Source organism: Echinops telfairi, unplaced genomic scaffold (genome assembly GCF_000313985.2).
Source record: "Echinops telfairi isolate 266 unplaced genomic scaffold, ASM31398v2 ScPeMD7_70;HRSCAF=299, whole genome shotgun sequence".
Lineage (NCBI taxonomy): Eukaryota > Metazoa > Chordata > Mammalia > Afrosoricida > Tenrecidae > Echinops > Echinops telfairi.
This window is the reverse complement of record NW_022103968.1, coordinates 24,892,532-24,914,580: the sequence shown is the minus strand read 5'-3', so window position 1 is coordinate 24,914,580 and position 22,049 is coordinate 24,892,532. Positions and strand designations below refer to the sequence as shown.

Below are 22,049 nucleotides of genomic sequence, written 5' to 3'. Positions count from 1 at the left end.
TGTTTAGTGCCATTGTTGATCATTGTTGATTTTATTTGTTGGAGCATGACACAGCTCCTAAGAAAGTAATTACGTTTGTTATCATTAAGTAATCTTAAAATAGTTACAGTCTGTTCTCCAAAACCTTATCAACATTGTACTTCCTTTTTGCCCTCAAACATTTTCCAAAATGCTTTGATGTTTAATCTTTTTTAAGAAAAAGAAATTGCCCTTTATGAATATTTTATTATACCTAAATTCCATTTCAGTACTATTATGTAAGCAGAACTCTTTTGAACGTGAAGATTTGTAATTTTTAAAACTTATATTTTGTGGAGTGAGATGTTTGTTTATTTTAAGAATCTTAATGAATAAGATTACACTTGAAAATGAAAAAACTCAAATTTTGGACTGCTTGCCATGGAATCAATTCTGACTCATAGTGACCCTATAGGACACGGCAGAACTGCTTTCTAGGTTTCTAAGACCCTAACCCTATGGGGGGTAGAAAGCCCCTTCCTTCTCCTGAGGAGTGGCCGGTGATTTTGAACTGCTGACCTTCTGGTTAGCAGCCCAGTGCATCTCCATTATGCCACAAGAGCACCTAAAATCAACGTTCTTACTAGATTAATATGAATATTTTTCTTACTCTTAATACTTCATTGCAATCAGTTTTCTGGATTGCCTAAAATGTCTGAGCATTTTATACTGGTATACTAGAAATAATTCATTCCATGTTAGGAAAAAAGTACTGCTCATCTCTTGGGAGAATTTCATAACATATTTTAGTGCATGTTGGCCTGAATAATGAGGAATTAGATTTGATGACTTTAGTATTGTAAAAGTTTTATCACACCACTAAATCTGAATCCTAGTTAATCATTTTAAACAAATATCTGCAATGTAGCAAATTAATACGTGAGATGATTTTGAGCTACATCGTTTTACAGAGTAAAAAGCGACAGTATGACCAAGAAATTGAGAATCTAGAAAAACAGCAGAAACAGACAATTGAACGACTAGAGCAAGAACACACAAATCGCTTGCGAGATGAAGCCAAACGCATTAAAGGAGAACAAGAGAAGGAGCTGTCCAAATTTCAGAACATGTTAAAGAACCGAAAGAAGGAGGTAAGCGGGACTGGGTTTCAGTGACTGCAGCTGTTCTTATGTTCACATAGGGGTATTTCAGTCCGTCTCTTTCGTCTTCCCAACTGTGATAGGGGGAGTAGCCAGGCCAGGCGTTACTTTGTTTTGTGAGTGTGAGGTGTAAGGGCTTGCCCAGGCCCACGGCGTCGCAACAAGCACCCAGCTAACCTTGAACCAAATCTTCAACGTGAGCCAGTCCATCGCTCCTCATTCTATTATTTCTCATTTATTAATGGAACACCTGAGCCTTTTGTAGAAGTAGTTTTAAAAAGAAAATTATGCTGGGTTTGAAGGTAGCAATACTAATTTAGTTTATTATTTATTTGTCATCTTTTAATTCACACTTGTAATAATTTTTTTCTCTTGATTGGCTTATTATCTCTTTGGGGTATTTTACCAAAACAAAAACTGAGTAACCTGAAATTTCATAGAGTATCTATGAATTATCTATAAGTCATCCAATTTTAAAATGCTTTGAAGAGCCCAAATAGAAAATATCTGTGAAGTCATCTGATTCTAAGCTTTCTCAGTTTTCCATGATGTATGAAATCTATTTGTAGTGTTATTTACTATAAAAGATTGTCATTGAGTCAGAGGAGTAATTACTTATTAGTATAGCTTTTTGTCCCTAAATGAGAATAAAAGTAAGAAAGCTTTACTTGCAAGCAATTTTTGAGAGAATTTGTTTTTTTTCTGTATTATTAGTGTAGTACAGAATAGATCATTCTGTACTAAATAATTTTCATAATATATAACACCCTAGGGACAAGAGTTATTATCAAATCTAAGGGTGGAACAAAAAAAAAAAACACAACAGAAAACACCCCCTCACCTGAGCTAAATAAATGTTTTTTCACTTTTCTTATACATCTGAAATACCCAGGTGTATTGACTTTTTAAATTATGAAGAATATTTAACACCATAATGCTGAATTTTAAGGACTGATCCAAACAAACAAATGGTAGTGCATTTTGTAGTTTCTTTATGAAGAGAAGGAAAAAAAAGGTAATGTAGTTTTATTTGATGTGGCTACCACTTCTAAAAATTAGGGTTTTGTTACTAAATGTTTTATATAGAAATGATATCTATATTATGATGTACAGCTTTATTGGGGCTGCATGGTAATTTTGTTACCATCATGGGTAGTTTTTTTTAAGAGGTTATTCTAGATTAGATGAAAATCTTTGGGTATGTAAATGATTTAATCCTAAATGTTTCTTGTTATTGTTTCTGCTTTGAGATAGAGATCATATGTGCACATTTTAAATAATTCTTTTGTGTTTGTTTTTTTCTCATCACTACACTTCTTGCATTTGGGGAGTTTCTTCCTTTTCATGGTGATTTGGTGATTGGGTCCCATGAGGGCTCGCTGGTGGGAAATTTAAGTGCACGATGTTAAATCAAAACCAGGCTCTCGAGGACCAGCAACAGCTTGTGGTGATTTGGAATCTGGTTTCTTCTGGTGCTTCTACTTGTAAACACATGATTGTTTTCCATGGGTGGACTATTACAGACTATCATTAGTCAGCGTACACATCTAGGATTTTTAGATGATTGAAAGCTCTAAAATGTACTCTTAAAAAAATGTGCTCTTATCAACTATTTCATCTGGCATCATAAAGGCACAGCAGACTAAACTTACTCAAGTGCTTATATTGCCAAGTTAAAAATTTGACAGTTAAACTTGTTTCGTTTGCCAGCAAAGGAAAATAGTACACTACACAAAATCATGTATTTTCATTTTTATCACACTGTTTTATAAGGAAAAAACACAAACCCCCAAACTAGTATCCATTTATTTCCTTTCAAGACTTGTTTTCCTTTTTTTGGGCTCACTAAGTAGGTTTCGTTTGAGTTATTTTCTGGTATTATCAAGCCATTTATGAATTTTACACTTTTATAAATAGTATTAACTTTCTTTTTATACAGCTTCTCAGACTCTGTCAGTAGATAGTTTATCACTCGGTAAGCTTTCAAAGTTAGCCAAGTTATCATCATTGCTGGCTTTTTTGGGATCTTTAATAGAGAAAATGGTACATAGGGGTAATTAAGCAGCTAATTAACTTTTGTATAGTATAAAGTCTCTGTCCACACTGAGATCAAGCATGCTCTATCCTTTCATTCTTTCTAACCAGATTAACATCTTTGCTAATGCATGTTGAAAGACCTTTTTAACTGCTTTAATATTTGACTTGTAGCTTGTCTGCTCACATAAATGCTTGCTGTGGAGAAAGTATTATTTCCCCACTTCCTGCATGCTTATACACTGTAGGTTATAAATGAAGTGGAGAAAGCACCCAAAGAGCTGAGAAAAGAGCTCATGAAACGCAGGAAAGAGGAGCTTGCACAAAGCCAGCATGCTCAGGTAACAGCAGCCAGCTTACTGCTACTAAACAGAGAGCGCTCAGCAGCCTCTCGTAGCTCAGTGAACCATGGTGGAGAGGGCCAGTCTTGACTGCAGTTAATGTCTGATGTTGACGTCTTTCCATTCCCAGGAGCCCAGGATGTCCTTTGTGTAGTACTAACTTTATACTAATGGTGACAGTTAGGGTGCTAATATGAAAATAAATGGAATACTGACTCCAGATGAAATAAACATGTTAATAAACACTGTGCTCTGATCTCATGAGAGCTTATATTTTTAAATAGCAATGCTACTGGTTGATAGAAGACTTTTAGAGCAGAAAAATAGAGGGTGAGTATATAAGCATTGTGCCTATGAAAAAATACTGATTAAAAGGCCATTATTTCTATTCAGCTCAAAGTTAGAAGAAAAATGGTAAAAAGTAACCTTAAGTGGTAGATCCCATTTCTGTACTTCTAAACCTGATTATACATAAAAAACCCTAAAACCAGGTTTTCAAAGAGAAAATGATTTTTATTTTGATTCAGAAGTGTAAATAACATAGCAGCTGTATGAATAGGCTGTGCATTTTTGTTAAATAAAAATGCTAGGTATGACACAGTTGACGAGCATGGGTGAATTATTTATAATACTACATATAATTAGTAATTTTAACAATATTCCAGAATTGTTTCACAGGTTTTTGCAAACATGTTGATAAGGGTGGCTCTTTTAAGTAAGTTTTCAGTCAACCTGGAACCAGAGAGTGAAGAATTAAGTTCTATTTTTAATTAGTATGTCAATGAAAGGATCATAGTTGCTCTGAATTGTCTTTATGACTTAGTTTTACATAGTTTAAAACCAGTTTCCTAGGCTTTTTGGATTTTATAGACCTAATTAACAAAAACCGTTGGCAACCACGTCAATGGGAGAATATTTTTAACACTGAGAAAAATAAGGAAAATATAACTCAAATTTAAATTCAAACAAAACTTAGTTGACTTGAGTGAAGCCAGATTTTCTTTATTCTGCCATGAACCAATGACAGTTTTTATCTTGACTCAACATGAGAAGTGCTGATTTAATAGCAAACACGACATATGCTATGTTTTAATCACGTTTGTAAATTCTTTATATGTATGAACTCATAATCTCCTGTAAGAAACCTATGCAGTGGTTCCTCTTACTGTATCACTCCTAGTTTACTGATGAGGGAAGCATAAAGGTTGAGTGACTCTGTCAAGGTCACATTCATGGTAGAGCCAGAATTGGCATGCAGGCAAGTTTAGCTCCCAGGTCTTAGGTGAGACCACTACACTATGCTGACTGCCTCTCATGAGAGTTAAACTAACTTCTCCAGACCTACTCTAAGGTATTCTGAGCTTGGTGACTGTGTCTTGTTAATAGGCGATGAAGAAAGAAGTCCTTGCTGGCCACCACCTACTTTTGGGCCATGTGGATTTTAAACCAGATAATAAAAGTGGAGTTTTAACTTTTAAAGAAATAACGTTTTTTTTCTTTTTTAACTCCAAAAGGTTACTGTATCAAACTCTACAGTTGAATTTGAATATCTCGTTTTGAATGGGTTAATGATCTTATAATTTAATAAGACTTTGTTGGTGGTTTTCATGTAATTTGGGGGCTAACCTGTATTTTCCAACTAAATTTCTTTCTTGTAAATTTAATAAGGAATTTAATTTAAAAAATATCTCTGATTGCTGCTTTTGATGAAGGTGCTAAAACTGGATAACTTTATAGAGTCCATTTAAAACTTTTCTTTTGAAAATTCATAAATCACAGCTGTGTAATCTTGGAGCTAGAATATGTCTGGTCATCTAGCCCAGTGTGTTTTCACACTGTACTCCCGGAGGCGCTTGAGTTTGGGGAAAATGTCAGGGTTGCTGCTCCTTCTTCGACTAAAGCAGCAGCCCTTTTTATGTTTTCAGAATGGGGACTTTATTGTTGCTGTTGAGTTTTTCAGAGGAGGTTCCGCTGGTTGCAAACTAGTGTGGAAACTCCAGATCTAATTCAAGTCCTTCATTGTACAGATGAGAAGGAGGCCTCCCCTCTTAAGTGATTTCTTCCAGGCCTCAGGACACTCAACATTTGTGTAATTATTCTTTCTACTTACAAAAAGTCATCAGATATATTCTCACCTGGGAGGTGCATTGTATTCTGCTCCACAGGGTGTTGCTCAGGTCATGATTCAGTCTTTTCAGTTGTCATCTTGTGCAGTCTTCAACGCCCCCCAGATTCAGGACGTAAGTCCCTTGTGCCCTGGGAGGATGCCGTCTACTGCTTTTTAAAACTGCTTTTCTTCAGCTCACATGTGCCTCTTCATTGTTGCCTCCATTTGCTCAAAGCTAGGAAGTGGATAGATGATGGTGCCAGAGGGGGCAGAAATGGTCATGCTCTGACGCTAATTTTATAGTACAGTGGCCTTCAAAGAGTTGCCATGGTCACCAGCTCCTACAGGGGTGGAGCATATCCATTTTACAGAGGAAGAAATTAAGGCACAGAAGACTAAGTGACCTGCCTAAACCATGCAGAGGTCAGTGGTAGAGATGGAACTGGAACACTTCTCGGACAGTGTTCTCTTGTCTGCTCTGCCACAGAGTTTTCATTTGTGATTTCCATCATTCTCAAGAAAAGTAAACTATTTCCCCAGTGGTGGTTTATAAGTTCTGCACATGTGAGAAATTGAATGCTGTGATTAGATTTTAATCTTGCTGTGAAGTGACATTTGATTGCATATATGTTTATGTAGATGTCTTAATTATGGATATGGTCAGAAAAGCCATATTGAGTGTGCTGATTTTCATTCCATTTAACTCTGGTTCACATTTATTCAAATTCTCAATAATGAATAGTGAATTTCTATTTTCCTTACTGTCATTTTAAATTAAGGTTGGAATTCCAGGCTGTATTCTTTCTCACAGTTGCCATAGGGAATTGACTAGCTAATTTAACACTAATTTTTGTTTGTGATGTTTGGCATAGACAACTGGAGTAGATAGAATACAGCTTGATTTCAACCCCTCCTCTCCCTTCTCCTGAAATTAAGTTTTTATTTTTTATTATTGGCAGCTGTTGCCCTCTTAATGTTTTCTAAAAGAGTAAGCAAAATACTGACATTTTTTGAGAGGGAGAATTTACAAATTACGATTGCTTTTCTGATCATAACCATTTTTAGTTTTTCTTTTACTCTTAAATGATTAAATTCTGTACAAATAACTCTGCTTTTGGTTTTCTAGAAACCTAAGTAATATTTTTAACATTGATAGTTATCTGATTAATATAAAGTTAATATTAAATTCTTTATACTTGTACATTTAAAGGGCACTCACTTTAAAATGTGTGTGTCTATTTGAAAAATAACTTTTGGTCTTCGTAGTTTGGGTTCTTTTTTTTTCTGTCTTTAATTTTTTCCCCCTTTGTGGTCAGATTCATCTGTTGCCTTTTTGTTTTTATTTTTAAGGACAGTGATAATTGCTCAATCTCTTTGGAATGTAAGCTCTCTTTTATTTTCATTACTCCTACGGGTAATTTCTAATTACACATTCCAGTGTGAACATATTGTACTTGAGTTTTGATGTTGAAAAAATTAATGGGAACTCAGTAATAGCAAACTTTATTTTTTTTTTACATTATGAAAATATATTAACTAGTATGAAAAAATCAGGTAAATTTTAGATTTTATATGAAATCTAAGTCACATTTTTTGTGACTGACTGCATAAGTCAGTCAGACTCTGTCTACATGTTCCAGACCATAGCTCTACACAGTGTTAGGAAGAACTTCCACAGGCCCACCTGGCCTCCGACCAGTTGATCCCTATTTTGTTGCCGGAGTAGCATCCTGCTGGCTCTACCTGCTTCTGTAGGAGGCTTTTAGCTTTTCTGTTCTCTGTGCATTAGCTATTCCATAACACAATTCCTTGGTTATTCCACTCACCTATTGTGAGACATAGTCTCTCGACGCTTGATTCTCAGTTTTTGAACATAAAAAAGCTTGATACTAAGGGCACACCACTGTGTGAGGGCCGACAGACAGAAGTACTCGGGACCAATAATGTATGTACTCCTGGAAGGAAAAAAATCGATATTCACTTCAGTAACCCCTGTACTCAAGTACAGTGTCCAGTGTGTGCTAAAACCTAATAAAGGTTTTCTTTGAACTAAACTCTTCCCTCTCTTACAAGGAGCCCAGGTGGCGTAGTGGGTTATGTGTTGGGCTGCTGTCCTCAAGGTCAATGGTTCGTAACCACCAGCTGCTTTGTGGGAGAAAGATGAGGCTTTCTACTCTTGAGAGTTATGGTCTCAGAAACCCCCTAGGGACAGTTCAACCTGCCCTTACACAAGGACATGGGTATCTGTGAGTTGGCATCCACTCAGTGGCAGTGAGTTGGGGGTGAGTTTTGTCTCCCCAGTCTTACTTCAGACATAGGTATAACAATGTGGCCAGAATTGCACTCACTCATGTAGCGACTCTGGTTTGCGTTTACCTTTTTAATTTTCATATGATGTTGTTACTTTTGCCCTTGATTCCATTAATCCTCAGTGTAAGATGTGTTTCTGCTGATTAAGTTGGACCCAGATCCTTGTTTACATAGATTTGTTTTTGTTGTTGTTTAATCCTGAATACAATGGTAAAATATTAAGCAAAATTTGATATCTTTAATTTATTAAACAAGTCTACAAGTAGAAATTTTGCAGCAACTTTAGAGAAATAATTATAATTAAAAACACTGTAAGAAAAAAGACAATATAGAGACACTTGAAAAAGTATTTTTATTATAATGACTTAAACGATAGGCCTAGAGGTGTTGTAGCTTCTCAAATAAATTCCTGAAGCCCTCACTCAAATTCAGATCCATTGATCTGATCAATTGATTAATTGAATTTAAATAGTCATGAGATTTCTTTGGCTGTGGTAAAATTACAGTGAACCCTCGTTTATCGCGGTTAATCGGTTCTAGACCCTACCGTGATAAATGAAATTCCGTGAAGTAGGATTCCTTATTTGTAAATCAAATATTTTCGTAGTTAGAGCATAGAGGACATGAAAAAACACCCTTTAGTCACCATTACACTCGTATTACCCAATTTATTAAGCGAAAAAGGGGAAATACAGTAAAACATTTTGGACGTTACAATTATCATTTATTATTTATTATATTATTTATGGCATCAAGCGTGTACAGTATGAGCCAATCAGTGGCAGTAATGACAGAGCATGCGCTGTTACGCAAAAACCGCCATAGAGTGAAGCCGCGGAAGTCGAAGCGCGAAGTGGCGAGGGTTCACTGTATATAGGTGACTATCGTCAAGTGGATGATCTTACTTTATTGAGGTAATTTGTTGGTCTTTTCTTTTACAACTTCTTATACTTTTATTATTTATGCTAAACTACTACTGACGTGCAGGGGAGGTAATTTTGTGAAGGCAGATCCTTCAGCAGGATGCAAGCAACCTATCTGGCCTCCCCAAACCCTGTACCACATTAGACTAGTGGCCACAGAGTTGGTGGTGACTCCTGGCCATGCCACGGGTGCAGGTAGAACTGCGAAGTTTCCAGGGCAGTGACCTATCTTCCACGGCACCTTGGGATCAGTTTGAACTCTAACCTTTAGTCCATTGCTCACCCATTTGCGTCAGGCAGCGACTCCAGGCACCGTGTAGTGAGGCAGGCATCTTGAGGAGCGTACTAGCCTCACTCCCTGGTAAAGACAGCAGATAGTGGTCCAGACCCTAGTGGCCATGCCCGAGTCTTAAGACGAGGTCTAAAATGGGGCTCGGGGTTCCCTTCTCTTGGATGTGTCAGAGGAAGGATTAGGGGGTCGGGGGGTGGTTCTGCTTCAACCCTAAATTTCCAGATCCAAATCAATCGAATATCTCTTAAGCTAATCACAGACCTGTGTAACTACCAAGAGATGAAGGGAGATCCAAATATTGATTGGCTAAATGTACATTTTTTTAATTTGGGTATTTTTTTCCTTCTATAAATATATGAGCTAGCAGAAATATCACAAGTCACTTTAACTTTTCCTTTTCTTACAAAATAAGTTGAAGGAAATGGTTCTAAATATAATATTGTCCTTTGGGCAAATAATGTGCAAATTCTTGTGGAATGAACGAGTGATTCTGGGAGTATAAGGAACTTTATGGACAGAATTGTAGTATGTAACTTGTCTTTCCCCAGCTCACGTTTTTCTTGTAGTCCTGTTCTTTCTCATAAATCCTCAAGTCACTTTTCTCCTTTTAGATGCAGTCTATCTAGAGAGGAAGCTTCCTTCCTCTGTGACTGTGACCATGATGTTTCTTCCGAATTCTTTGGTCTGAGAACAATAGCAAGTTTGAAATTGTGATACCTTTTTTACTTTTTAGCTGCTTAAAAAGTAAAAGTTACTTTTGCCTTTTTCCCTAAAAGGCATTTGTTGTTTATTCTAGTTTTTACCAAACCCTAGTGGAATAAGTATCTAGTGTTTGAAGCCGTACGTGTATTATTTCCCCAAAGATGCCAGTGGAATAGGTGTTTTAGTTGTGAGTGGGATAGAGATTTCTTTTGTGTATGTCATTTCTAGTAGTACATTTAGAATATTAAGCATGATCAGTCTTTATTTTTCTGGGCTTACTTTGTAACTGATACATTTATGTTATCTAGCTACTATATAATTTGATGATTTCTAAAACCAGTAAATTTTACAAACTTGGCTTGATAATCTTGCTAGTTCCTAGTATGTACAGTCGCATAGATACATGGCTGTTTATGCATACTGCTAACTTATGATTACTTTAATAGGAACAAGAGTTTGTTCAGAAGCAACAACAAGAATTGGATGGCTCGTTGAAAAAGATCATCCAACAACAGAAGGCAGAGTTAGCCAATATTGAAAGAGAGTGCTTGAATAACAAACAACAGCTCATGAGAGGTATAGTGTACATATATAAAATGGTAGCTAAAAAATACTGCCAAGATGTAACTTGGACTTTAGTTAAATATTTTCTTTGCCATAGTTGTGGTGAGTAGAATAAAGAAAGTGGTGGCAAATAAGAGAAAAAGGTTGAAGAAATAGAGTTGCTTTATGCAAAATATAGAATGATTTCATGACTGTTGAAATGAACAAAAATATATAATCGTTAAAACATCTTTTCCAGAGGAGGCTAGACATGTGCTTGAATGACTTTGTGTACTTTATCATGCCCGGTCATTGTTGGCATACTTAATGTTACAGTGTAAAATGAGACCTTCAGCACTACTTCCCCTAACAATTTTGCTTGGCTTATTTTCTTTCTCATTAAGACGTTACATGGAATCATGTTGGAGATGGGGCATTCATTGCTTATGGGAAGTTAGGACAGAATGGAAAGTAATAATAGCTACTCATACCTTTACATCGGTCAAGTTTTGTTTATGGCTTAGAATGTCAGTGCATGTATAAATTAGTATACATAGAATACTGTTCTTTAAATATCAAAATAAAGCCCCAAAATGTCTTAGTGAAAAGTGCAAAGTGACGACTGAAACCGTGCTCTCCTTCCAGCACGAGAAGCTGCAACTTGGGAGCTGGAAGAAAGACACTTACAGGAAAAGCACCAGATGCTCAAACAGCAGCTTAAGGATCAGTATTTCATGCAGAGACATCAACTGCTTAAGCGCCACGAGAAGGCTAGTGCAAGGAAAATTGTTTGTTCTTTTGTCATTTTAAAGATTGCAAAATAGTTTGTTTCTTAGAGAATTTTAAATTTCCCTCATGTCTTCTTCTATTCTGATGTTTTTTCTGACAAAGATTAGAGCAGCACATTGTATCGGGATCTTTCTATACGTTATAGGGAAGATGTCAATTACAGTGCTTAAAGCCCTCTTCCACAGTGTGATTGATCTTCAACTCGTTTCTCAACAGGAGCTAGTTTGGTACCACTTATGGCTCAAGTATCTTAAAAATCGAGATTCCTTGTATTTAATAAAAAGTAACTAATTTAAGACTTTTAGCACTAGCAACATTTTTCTCGTAATTTCCTTTTTGCATTGATATTTTAGTTGTCACTACAAAAAGAGAGGGGCTAGTTTGGGGAAACAAAAAATTATGCGTCTGAGTATGCTTGTTTGTACGGAGTATTAAATTCTGTCTGCCTCACTGAACTGTGTAAACTTCCTCAGGAAACAGAACAAATGCAGCGTTACAATCAACGACTTATTGAGGAATTGAAAAATAGACAGACTCAAGAAAGAGCAAGACTTCCCAAGATTCAGCGCAGTGAAGCCAAGACTCGAATGGCCATGTTTAAGAAAAGTTTGAGAATCAACTCAACAGCCACACCTGATCAGGACCGTGAGAAAATTAAACAGGTAAAGAAAGAAGTAAACTCCTGTCTTCTCTTCCAGGCCTTAAAATGTCTGGTGTTTTTAGGAGTACTACATAACTTGTGTTGTAAATCATCAGCGCCACCTCAGCCTCATTGATGTGCTAGGGCTAGATAGATGGCAACCACCAACGGCACAGCCATTCTTCAGTGCCTCGACCAGAATCTGGTGTGAGGCCAGCCCGGGAATGAGATGGCTCGGACACTTTTCAGGAATCCCGTGAGTTCATCCTGGTGCTTCTCAGTCCCAGGCCCCAGGCCCCAAACACAAATGAAGTAGTGCAGCATCTGGATTTTAATCACATGTTCTCCCTGAAGCCATGGTGTAGACTCCAGCTTTGCATAACAGCACATTATAATTGACAGCTTTAGTTTCTTGTACTGCAAGTTTTGTTCAGTTTCTCAATTTCATGTTTGGAATATGAACAAATAATTTATCCTTTGCTTTTTAAAAAATTGTATAGTTTGCGGCTCAAGAAGAAAAGAGGCAGAAAAATGAGAGAATGGCTCAGCATCAAAAGCATGAAAATCAGATGCGGGATCTCCAGCTACAGTGTGAAGCTAATGTTCGAGAACTGCATCAGCTGCAGGTGAGCTAGATCAGATGCCTGGGGCAGGCTCGCGGGGTGGGGGTGGGACGGGGGGTGTGGGAGGTGGTGAGGGCTGGCAGCCAGGCAGCTGCACATTCTTTGTGAAAATGCTGGGATGTAAGGCCAATAGTCCTGTGTAGACCCCAGAAGGCCAGTTGCAGTATCAGAGGCACTCGCTTCGACTATGTTGTGCCCATGGCTAATGTAAACAGGGAGCCAAATTATGGTCTGAGAAATCGGGTCTGCCAAAAGCAGGAGTGTGTGATTTTTAAACATATTTTGATAAAAAGATAAGAGTTTTCAAAATAAAGGAGGCAATTTTGTTTTCATTCTGAATTATAATATTTTTTTAGAGAGTGATGGCTCATGTTCTCTTAGGGTTTTGAAAATAAGATGAACTAATATATGAGGGGGCTTCAAAACCTTTGTGGAAAATTGGAATTTTTGATAAACTTTTTAAAGCCCCCTCATCTATGAAGTTTTGAAGGTTACTTTTAAGAGGGGACCCTTTTGAACCCTCCTGGAGCTTACTTTCTCCTTAGTACTTGGCCTAAAATGTTTCAAATTTCAGAAGTCGTAAAATTAGTGAAGACATTATGGGTATTTTATATACTCATTTACTAACTGATTCCACATTTTGGTTCTAATGTATAAAATGCATGCAAGCTATCTTCTGTTTGTTTGTTATTTACAAACCCCTGTGTACAGGCCTGACTTTCAATAGATTGCAGCGAGGGAGCTGCTCTGCTGCATATGAAACCCGAGCCAGAAGCAGGTCGTCTACAAATGGTTTAGTCCCAGGTTCCCCACGAACGTGCGGTTCGTGATGGGCTAGGGGGCTGCCGCCTGTCTGGCCGGGGCCGGTTTCCCGGGACGAGGGGCACCAGCCCCTGGTCTTGACACCGAGGTGGGCATGCGTGCGGCCCACCGGCCCTCGGGGACGGCCGGGGCTGGCTCTGCCGTTTTCCTCCTGGGCGGGATGCAAGCTATCTTCTAAAAGTATTAGTGTTATGAACACACTGCCTTAAGGCACAAAAGGACTCTAGTTGTTTTTTTTAATCATTTTTTGGGGGGCTCTTACAACTCTTGTTATAATCCATACATCATTTGTATCTGACATATTCGTACATATATTCCATTGTTCTTTCCTAAACATTTATTTTTCATTGAGCCCTTGGGATCAGCCCCTCTTCATTTTCCCTCCCTCTCCCACCCCAAGCCCTTCTGACCCCTTGATAGATTATAGATTGTTAATTATTTTCAAATCTCACATCCACGCTGTCTCCCTTCCCCTCTGATTTCTGTTGCTCTTCCCCCTGGATGGGGTGTGTGGTGATGTGCATCCATTGCAGTCGGTGCCCCTCCCTCCCCCTCCTCTATCCCCCTCCCTACCCTTTTGTTATCTCTGTTCCCATTCCTGTGCCTGGGGTCCCTGTGCTGTGAGTTTTGTCTCTTGCCTACACCTGTGTACATGCTCCCGTCTAGTCTAGGCGGGAAGCGGCACTGGGGTCTTGATAGCAGGGGGTGGGGTGTGAGTGGGGGTTAGGGGTGGTGAGTGGCGGTGGTGGTGAGGAGGCTTCAAGGGATCAGAGGTATATTGCTTGACCCCATTAGTGCTCTACAGTACCCTGATTGACTCATTCCCTCCCTGTGACCCCTCTGTGGCAAAAGGACTCGTATGTAAGTTGTTTTTAAATAGTAAGTGATAGATGTCAATTCTGAACTTGCAAAAGTGAAGTTATGACTCATTTAATAATTCTTGCTCTTTGGATTTCAGAGGACAACTTAAATCTCAGTAATAGCTTGATGAGCAATTTTTTGTTTTGGAAGATAATTTTAATTGTGCAAAGTTCCTCAGTTGATCTAAAATTTGTTTTAATTCAAATTTTATTTTCAGAATGAAAAATGTCACCTATTAGTTGAGCACGAGACCCAGAAACTAAAGGAGTTAGATGAGGAACACAGCCAAGAGTTAAAGGAATGGAGAGAGAAGTTGAGACCTCGGAAGAAGGTGATGTTAACAGCTTTAACTCTGATTTTATGTTGCCACGCATCTGTCTCTTCACCCCGGGCTCTCCCACTGGCACCTTACTACATAGGTGTCAGGTGGAGGAGATAGAGGGATGAGAAGAAGACCAAGTCCCCCAAAGGCTCAGAATCGCATGACAAGAAATTACAAACCTGTTAGATCGTTGCTGCCAAGGAGAACAGCTTAAGAGTCTGGGGGAGGAGCACACTGTACAAGCAGAGGAGGAGGAGTGCCTACACGTGTCTGGGATGCTAAGGAAAGCTGGAGAGGAAAGGCCTTGTCAGCCAAGTGAGGCTTGAAGGATGAACAGGAGCTCACTAGGTAGACAGGCAGGTTGAGTGGGGGTGGGGGGTCTTAAGTAGAGGGAAAAGCACGAGTGGAAATGAAGGTGACGCGCAAAGAATTGCGAGTAGTTCCCTAGAGTTGTGTGTGTCTGACTAGGTATTAGAGAGGGAATGATGAAAATTTAGGCTGGACTGGTGGGTTAGAGTCAGATTTCCGTGACCCTGGCATGCCAATTGGATTTACTCACTCAAAAACTCACTGCCATCAAGGGGATGCCAACTTAGTGAGCCTTTAGGACGGGGTAGAACTGCCCCTGTGAGTTTCTGAGACTGCATCTCTTCACGGGACTTCCTCCTGTGGGGCAGCTAATGGTTTTGAACTGCTGACCTTGAGGATCGCATCCCACTGTGTGATCACTATGTCACCAGTGCTCCTAATTGGATTTGTAGTGTAGTAAAATAGGGATCTTATCCATCCATCCATCCATCCATCCATCCATCCATCCATCCATCCATCCATCCATCTCCCCTGTTTGCTCTTGACTCCCTCCTGTCTGGTCTTACTGGGCACCCTATTGTCCTGATCCTTTTGTTAACCCTCAAATTAAGCCCTGTTTTTCTTTTGGGTTTCTTCCCCTCTTGTGCATTTCAAGTATTCCTTTCTTCTAGTCAGCTAATCTACCAATCAAAGGAATATGCGTTGAGCCCCTGCCAAGTACTAAGAGTTTATAAAGGAAATGCAATGAATAAGTTGACAGTGTATCTTATGGATTTCATTCATTAAAAGAATTGGGGGAGGGGGGAATAGAAAGAGGCTTCAAAAGTTTCAGGAAAAATTCCATTTTCTTGTAATTCCATTTTTCCATGGGGTTTTTGAATTAATGCATTCATGTGGTTCAGAATAGAAACGGCATGAAGGGATAAACCGTGATCACTTCCTCTCTCGAGTTTTTCTCTTAGCTCCTTGCATCTTAGCTTTCATCCCAAGTGCCCAACTCCACATGCCGCAGTGGCCACGGGTGAGCTGATCATAGCCAAATCCTGTGGCCGTCCTGCAGAGACCTGAGTGGGCCTTGGCTTAGTGTCAGAGGCATCGTTGTTTCTTAAACATCTCGTTTTGTCTGGCTTTTGTACACAACGCTGCTCTTTTTGTGTTCTTAGCCCTTTTCTCTTTATTCTCTAGTCCCTGGACATGCAGACCTTCCCCAGCTATATGCCTCACCCTGTTTCTTGGGTGGACTGGAAGCTGGTCATCAAGGCGTTAGCTGTTGTATATTTAGGGACAGCAAGGATCGCGTGGAGCACAAGTTCTAGAACCATGCAGTTCTGGGTTCTGATCTCATTGTTCCCGTCAGTGATTAATTTTGTCACTTAGCAGTCTGAGCCCAGTTTCCCTCGTTTGTAAAGCGAGGACGACGTGGCCTGCCTAACCGAGGCCCAGAGTTTTACAAAGTGAAGCTTATTCCAGGCCCCGAGCCATAGTCGGCATTGGTTGAGTTGTTGCAGCGGTTTTTACTGTCTTTTTTTATTATCGTCATTTCAGGCGCTAAGATCACATTTTCCAACTGTATGTTCCATTCCATAGCACTTCATTTAGGCCTCTGTGCAAAAATCTCGTCAAAGCTTCCTTTTCTGCTTGCTATCTGTAGCCACCTAAAACTATCTCCTTAGCGTCTGTTTCTCTTCATAGCAGTCATCACAGCATGCATATTTGTTTCTTGTTTGCCTTCTTTCGGCTCTCTCGTTCACTAGTGTGTAGCCAGCTGGTGGCACAGGTCCTGGCACGTCATAAAGGATCAGTGTATCAATGCACGCTTGGTTAGTGTTGACTGAGAATGGAAACTCAGTGGTGATGAAGCCAACTTCTACACTTCCCTTCTTCGCCTCACCCCACCATCATTCCTGCTCTCTTAATGGATATTTAGGTTAGAAACTGGAACTATTTCTTATTTCTACCACACCTTTTGTTCAGTCAGGTGCCAACTAAATTGGACTCTCCAGAAGATTTTGCTTTCTTCTCAGTTTCCCATTGTTTTCTTGCTGTTCACTAAGACCCTCATAGACCTCTGGCCTCTAGTACCCTCCCTGTCCAGCTCCTCTCGGGCTAGTTATTACCAAAGTACTTCTGCGCAGGAGCAGCTTGGTAATAGCACGGTGCTGAAGCTCCATTTCCATCAGAAAAAACCTAAGGAGGCGCCACTCCGTCGCTCGCTTCATCAGACCTTTTCTCTTCGCTGTCTGTGCCACAGCCGCGGAGCTAGTCACCGTTGCAGACACCAGCCCTGTGGTCACTCTCCGAGCTCTTCCTCTGGCATGCCTTCCGCAGCCTGCCTCTAGAGTTCTTACTCTCTTCCTTTGAAAGGTGAGCTTGGTTTTCACCTCGGTGGAATCTCTCCATCCTTCCATCTCCTCTCATCCTCTGTTTGCACCTCTGTACCTGCACTTATCCTTAAGTCACTTGTCCAGAAAGTCACTGGAAAGGCAAATAGATATTTTAAGCACTAGTATTTGTTTTGTACAATTGGGATGTAAAGATAAGTCTGGTTTAGGTCTTACCTTCAAACAACTTAGAGTCTGGTGTGGGAAGAAAAAACTTGCATGAAGAGTGTCCAGTGCCACATAGGTGCCCTGAGGAGTGCGCATTGTTACCAGGGGTCCTCACGTCGCAGCCCTTTGAAGCTAGTGGTAGTGCCCTTCTTTTACAACAGAAAAGTGGAACAGTGTTTTGATACAGAACATTAAGTAATTATCTCCCAACTCTCCATTCATAAAGGAGCCTTGGGGGCTATGTTTTTACTATCAGTTCAAATGCCACCATTTTCTCTGAAGATGTGGCAGTCTCCTATGCAGAGAGTACAGCCTTGGAAACCAGGTGGGATCCTGGTATTCTGTCTATAGGGTCGCTCTGAATTAAATACATTTGGTGGCAAAGCATTTTTTAGTTCTGTTTCCATGGCTGAATTAAGACTTGAGCCCAGGGCTGTGCCAGTCTGTGGTCTTCACTGGGGAGCAGTCCTGTCTTCCTCAGGGTTGTATAAGAAGATGTTTGGGGTGAGTAAATTTTTCTCGACTCTTGGTTATACCAGCACATAACATTTTTCCCCCTTCCTTTTTAAGACACTGGAAGAAGAGTTTGCCAGGAAATTGCAGGAACAGGAAGTGTTCTTCAAGATGACCGGGGAATCTGAATGCCTTAACCCTTCTACACAGAGCCGGATTTCCAAATTCTATCCTATCCCTAGCTTGCATTCCACTGGGTCATAACAATGGGGAGCTTCTGTGATTGGGTTTGGCTTTTTAAAAGGTGTCATTCTCTTCTCTTCATCTTCTGCCACAGTCTTATGTCAGATAGCTCATGGAGACAATCACCTGCCTCACCTTCAGGGTGTTTTTCATTTGTTTGTTTGTTTGTTTTAAAGCAGAGATGAAGGGAAAGGAACTAAGACAGATGCTGGGCCATGTTGGCAGTGTGGCATCTTGCAGTAATTCCCTAAGGTGATTCTGTATAGTAACCTGGAAACTTTTGTTCTATAGACACTGTTACTTGAGAAATTATCTGAGAAATAATATTTAAGGTTGTGGAAAAAAACCCCAAACAACCAAAAAAACCCAACTGTTACATCACTTAGTATCAATAAAAGATCTTTTTACCCGACCTGCTGTCTCAACGATGCCTAAATTCTGTAGCAGAAACTGCTGCTGAGAGTTGGACTCAGTTTCCCTTGCGACTAAGCTCGGAGTTGCTCGAAACATGCTATTCATTCAATAAATAAAGATACTTTATCTCTAAGCATAGAGGCAGACACTTAAGAGAAAACCTGTCTTATTAATTTGTCTAAAATGATTACCTGTTTAATCACGCACTGATAATTAAAGGTGCTAGTTTTGCTTATAGAATTATTGTGCCCACTGTGGTTAATTTACATCAAGGTTAAGGAGGATGTTCATTTCGGATTCAAAAGAACACACGCTTACCATTAAACATGTCTGGTTATTTTAAAATATTTTGCTCTTATTACTGTTTGATAGAAATTTACACCCCAAAATATACATTGTACAAAGTTTGGGAATACGAACAAGAGAAGGGTGACTTTTGGATGTCCACATGGGAAATGTAGGCTCACAAATTAAAAGTGATGTAGCTTTAGCTGTATGTCGTAAATCCTCTTCTGACTGGGTTAAATGACTTTCCCCACCTTAACACATTTTCTATATTGAGAACTTTCTCAGAGTTCTGCAGGCTCTGGGTCATATCTATAAATGTATGTCATGAAATTAATCTAAAGAGCATTTGCTGAGAATTTTTAAGCTCTGTATTTAAGTGAAGTATTTAGACAGATGTTCGAAATGGCTTTTTGTTCTTATTTCAAAATGAGGTCACTTATACTTTCTTCCAAGTTTAGATAGTTTACTGTGATTTGAACGGGAAAAGTCTGAAACCTTTATCATGGTGTTGCCGCTGCATGCATGAGTAATGAAATGCTCACTCTTCTGCCTTCCTGAGGCTTAGAGTCTCAAGCATGTGTCAGGTCAGACAGTGTTAACACCAAGCATACTTAGGTGTGTGTGACAGCTCCTTTGTGAATGATGCCTACTGCCTCGCCTTTGCTCTCTGTCTCCATGTAAGCGCTGGGTACCACATTGCACACATTTTGTTCTTAGTTACGTTACAATGGAGGCCAATGAAAAATTGAAATGTGACTGGGAACGCTGATCTGTTCGTATTGAAATGTCGTTGTTGAGAGCACTGTCTTACTGTTCATTGTAAAACTCTGGATGCTGGAGCTTATTTTGCCAGTGATTTAGAGTATTTGAAAAGTCATGTGTGGTTTTAATTTTGTAATTGCTTTTGATAAGCTTAATTCACTTGGACAACTTTTGTAGCTGGCCTTAATTTCTGGCCGTTTAAAAATATATATAAATATATATATACACAGATCTTATGTATTATTGTAAAGTCTTACACAGCTCATGGATATGCTTCTGTACACATAACCCTGTGTATGCTCTATTCTCCAGTGCTGGGTTGAAAATCGTGTTGAAAGCCTTTTAAAATATATATATCTTTTAAAAGTAATATTCAGGATGATGATGGAAAGTGTTTATATTGTCACGGTAACAATGATGGCATAATGCTGCCCGGTGTACTTAATGATTTCATTAGGGAGGGGGAAGGGAACATTTCAGTTCCATTGGCTTTTTAAAAATGAGTATTTTGGGCTGTGGACATATTTTTTCAGGACCGTTTCCGTGAGCTCTTCCATGCTAAGTCATTTGACCGGAAGATTTCATTCTTTCTGTTTTTTTCACCTTGACATCATGATTGTTGAGTACAGTGGCCAGGCCCAGAGTGACAGCTGACACTCAGGGTAAGTTTTATCCACGGCTCGTCTCCCTTCAAACTGCCCGTTAAATTCAGTGTTCACACACACGTTCTCTTTCAAGTATGACATATGTATTCATGTGTGTGGGGGCCTCTATGGTGCCACACACATAGAGGTGAAACACTCACTCACTGTAATACTTTCCAAAACGTGTTTTCTTACCAAATATGCTGTTTGTCCCCATCCCTGCCCACCTCTTGCTCCGCTCTCTTATGAGGTAGATCAGTGACCGGTCTTGGTGTAAGTGGGCACAGGGGAGAGGGACACAGACTTCATTGACATCTAAGAGAGCAGGCAAGTCCCACCTCGATGCGGTGGCGTTTGCGGCTGTATGGCAGCAGGTGCTAGGAGAGTCCTAAAAGGCAGTCTCCCTCTGAGCACCTGACGCCTGTCTCCCTTCTCCTCCCGAGTGCTGTGAGTTCCCCAGCCCCTCGGGCCAGCTTGCCTTTCCTAGTGCTCTCCGCTCAGAGCTGGCTGTGAGGCTGGATCAGCTGCTACTCTCCTAGAGTCAGGATTAAGCTGCTGCCGACCCTTTCCTGTAGGGGAGCCATAGGGTGGGGAAGGCAGAACTGTAGAATGCTTATCTTTGCCGAAAACAGTCGGCCCGCCCTGTGACAGAATACAGCAAATTGTAATAAACTGTAACCCAGAACCAGAGCTACCTCTAAGTAGTGTTTCCTCAAGCACAAAGCTCTCAGGCACACGAGACCCACTTTAGGGGAGGGCCTCTGATTTCTTGAGCATCAGCGAGTTTCAGAAGTTACTGTCTTTTGTACTCTTCTAGTTTACTTATAATGACCGCCCCCACCTCCCCATTCCACACTGTGCTTGAATGACAAAGACTCTTCTGAGAAGCCAAATTCTGCCCAGTTATTCCCTGGAGATAGTGTGCATTCAAGAATGACCTAGAACAGGTGGGAGAGAAGCGTGAGTTTCAGTTCTAACGGTCTTTTGAGTTAATGATTGTCTTCCAGAAAAATGATCTGAAGAGAGTGGTATGGTATTTTAAGTGCTTTTATTTTTGTAAGTTGAAGGCACACAGTAGCGCCTTCTGTCGTTGCTCCCCTGGCTGTGGCTGCCGTGTGTCTGATACGGCTTTGAAGTCGCTGCTCCTCGGCGTGGGGTCGATGTTCTCCCTGTCTTCAATGTTGGCTGCAGCTTTCTGTGACCCAACTCAGATTTGCAGTGTAATAACTTTTCACAAGCTGAATTTTCAGAAAGAGTTGTTTCAGATCCTGCCTCTTATCTATCTGGGAACAAACATGTCTTTCCAATCATGAGATTGACAAGTTAAAAATAAAGCTATTTCTTCATGTATTTTGGGAAGCTGTCTTTTCTTGTTAATCTTTGAAATAAATGGTTCTGCACGAGTGCTGCCCCACGGGGTTTCAAGGCTGGGACTTTGGGGAGCTGGTCGCCAATCGTGTCTTCTGGGGCCCCAATAACCAGCCTTTGAGCCAGTGGTGACCCTTCCAGACGTACCAAGTACATACACATGTGCACACACGTAATTTCTACTGGTAACTGGACTTGGGCATGGAGATCCCCTTCTTGGAAGGTGCTGAAGGTATTTCCATCAACCTATGGATATGCATGTTCTTATTTCCTGGTGTTAATTTTTTTTTTCCTCTTGGGATGTATTGTTTTTCCTCACTAAGCACATCACAAACCTTTTGACCCCACTTCTGCCAATGGTTGACCTCTCTCTGTCACCAAAGTACCTCAGACTCAGTGGACGCTAGGCAGCATCATTTGGCAAAGTGCCCAGCTCTGCCCGGAGGAAGGCATGGCGTGGCATTTTCTGATCTGAGCATGGTGCAGGCTCTTGAGCTCATCCATGGCCTTTTGTATTAATGGGACAAAAGAGGCTCAGATCATCCTGGCCAGCTGAGGACAGGTCTGCCCACATCCTCTTTCTGGGTTCTGT

The 22,049-nt window shown here is 40.1% G+C and overlaps 1 protein-coding gene across 1 annotated transcript in view; it reads left to right on the top strand.

Moving 5' to 3' along the window:
- The window catches only part of SLK (STE20 like kinase), a 53,950-nt gene extending 32,511 nt beyond the window's left edge, over positions 1-21,439 (top strand). Inside the window, exons 11-18 of the mRNA XM_004701293.2 lie at positions 930-1,109; positions 3,401-3,493; positions 10,274-10,403; positions 11,016-11,140; positions 11,633-11,821; positions 12,300-12,425; positions 14,323-14,436; positions 17,856-21,439. Coding sequence (XP_004701350.1) covers positions 930-1,109; positions 3,401-3,493; positions 10,274-10,403; positions 11,016-11,140; positions 11,633-11,821; positions 12,300-12,425; positions 14,323-14,436; positions 17,856-18,002 — 1,104 coding nt within the window. The 3' untranslated portion in view covers positions 18,003-21,439. The remainder of the gene's footprint in view (positions 1-929; positions 1,110-3,400; positions 3,494-10,273; positions 10,404-11,015; positions 11,141-11,632; positions 11,822-12,299; positions 12,426-14,322; positions 14,437-17,855) is intronic.
- Positions 21,440-22,049: the final 610 nt, after the last annotated feature.